This window comes from Mastomys coucha, unplaced genomic scaffold, assembly GCF_008632895.1.
Source record: "Mastomys coucha isolate ucsf_1 unplaced genomic scaffold, UCSF_Mcou_1 pScaffold15, whole genome shotgun sequence".
NCBI classification, from domain to species: Eukaryota; Metazoa; Chordata; class Mammalia; order Rodentia; family Muridae; genus Mastomys; species Mastomys coucha.
Window position 1 is genome coordinate 75,817,432 of NW_022196897.1, and position 1,327 is coordinate 75,818,758.

Below are 1,327 nucleotides of genomic sequence, written 5' to 3' on the forward strand. Positions count from 1 at the left end.
TTTAACACATGCAGAAAGATAGTTTTCCTCTTTTCAAAAGAAAGATTTAATGGTATCAAGATATCAGCTCTTCTGTAAATTGCCTACACACTCAAAAATCTTTCAGCCAAAACTACTTCTATTTTGTAAATACTGGTTAAATAAAATTATGTAATATTCTGTTGCTTTTCAAAGTCTGCTTCATTGACATCTAATAATAAAGTATTAATTAAGAAAAATGTTAATTCACCAAATTCAATGGCTTAGAAACAGACACATAACATAAGCATAAAATATAAAGAATATGCTATATCATCAAAAAAGGAAATATTTATAGAGCATCCAAAAGGACAGTTATTAAAATAATGTGAGAGGTATACCCCAGTTTACAAGGCATAGCAAGTAGATCATGGGTTTCTCAACATACAGAAATAAAATTATCTAAGAAATAACACAATGAAAATTATGTCATTACCACTTGATTTCAGATTTCAAAACAACATAAGTACGAAACAGATTATGAATATCTTATTAAAACCATAAAAAACATTTAAAGAGAATTATTTCAAGCTAAAGTTTAATTAAATGTGATTAGTTATTGAACAAAATATATGAAGAAATTTAAAGACATTATTTATTGAAAATGAAAAACTATGATAGGAAATTCATCAAAAATGATTAAACATGTACCTAATTAATGAATGATATTATACACAGCTACACTAATTACTATAAATTTCACAACAAATGACAGTATTTAACAATTACATTCACACTACGAGTAGTTTCACAGTATCAAGTGGTAATGTGAATATTCAAGCGTGAACTCACACCACAAGTTTATTTGGGATTGTTGCCTAGGGCTTATTAATACAAGCAGCAAGAAGAAAGCCGAGTTCTATTTGAACTTAATATTTTCTGCAGGAGCTTTTCCATAGAATTTTTCATCTCTGAATTTCTCAAAGTATATATTAAAGGATTCAACATGGGAGTGACAACAGTATAAATTACAGTGATGGATTTATCAATAGGAAAACTAGAAACAGGTCTAACATACATGAAAATACTGGGGACAAAAAAGAGAAAAATCACAGTGATATGGGAACCACAGGTGGACAGAGCTTTGCGCCTCCCTTCCTGACTGTGATTCTTGAGAGATCTAAGGATGATTCCGTAGGAGAGTAGGAGGAGAATGAAGATAACTATACACATTGCCCCATTATTGCCAATGACAGAAAGGCCAAGAAAGTAGGTGTCAGTACATGCAAGAAGTAACAGTGGGTATATGTCACAGGCAAAGTGGTCAATGATATTGGGACCACAGAAAGGAAGATTATATACAGCGAGA

The 1,327-nt window shown here is 31.0% G+C and overlaps 1 protein-coding gene across 1 annotated transcript in view; it reads right to left on the minus strand.

Annotated features, from left to right (window-relative positions):
- Positions 1–846: 846 nt before the first annotated feature.
- Positions 847–1,327, minus strand: part of LOC116091722 (olfactory receptor 4A47-like) — a 5,123-nt gene continuing 4,642 nt past the window's right edge. Inside the window, exon 2 of the mRNA XM_031373234.1 lies at positions 847–1,325. Coding sequence (XP_031229094.1) covers positions 847–1,325 — 479 coding nt within the window. The remainder of the gene's footprint in view (positions 1,326–1,327) is intronic.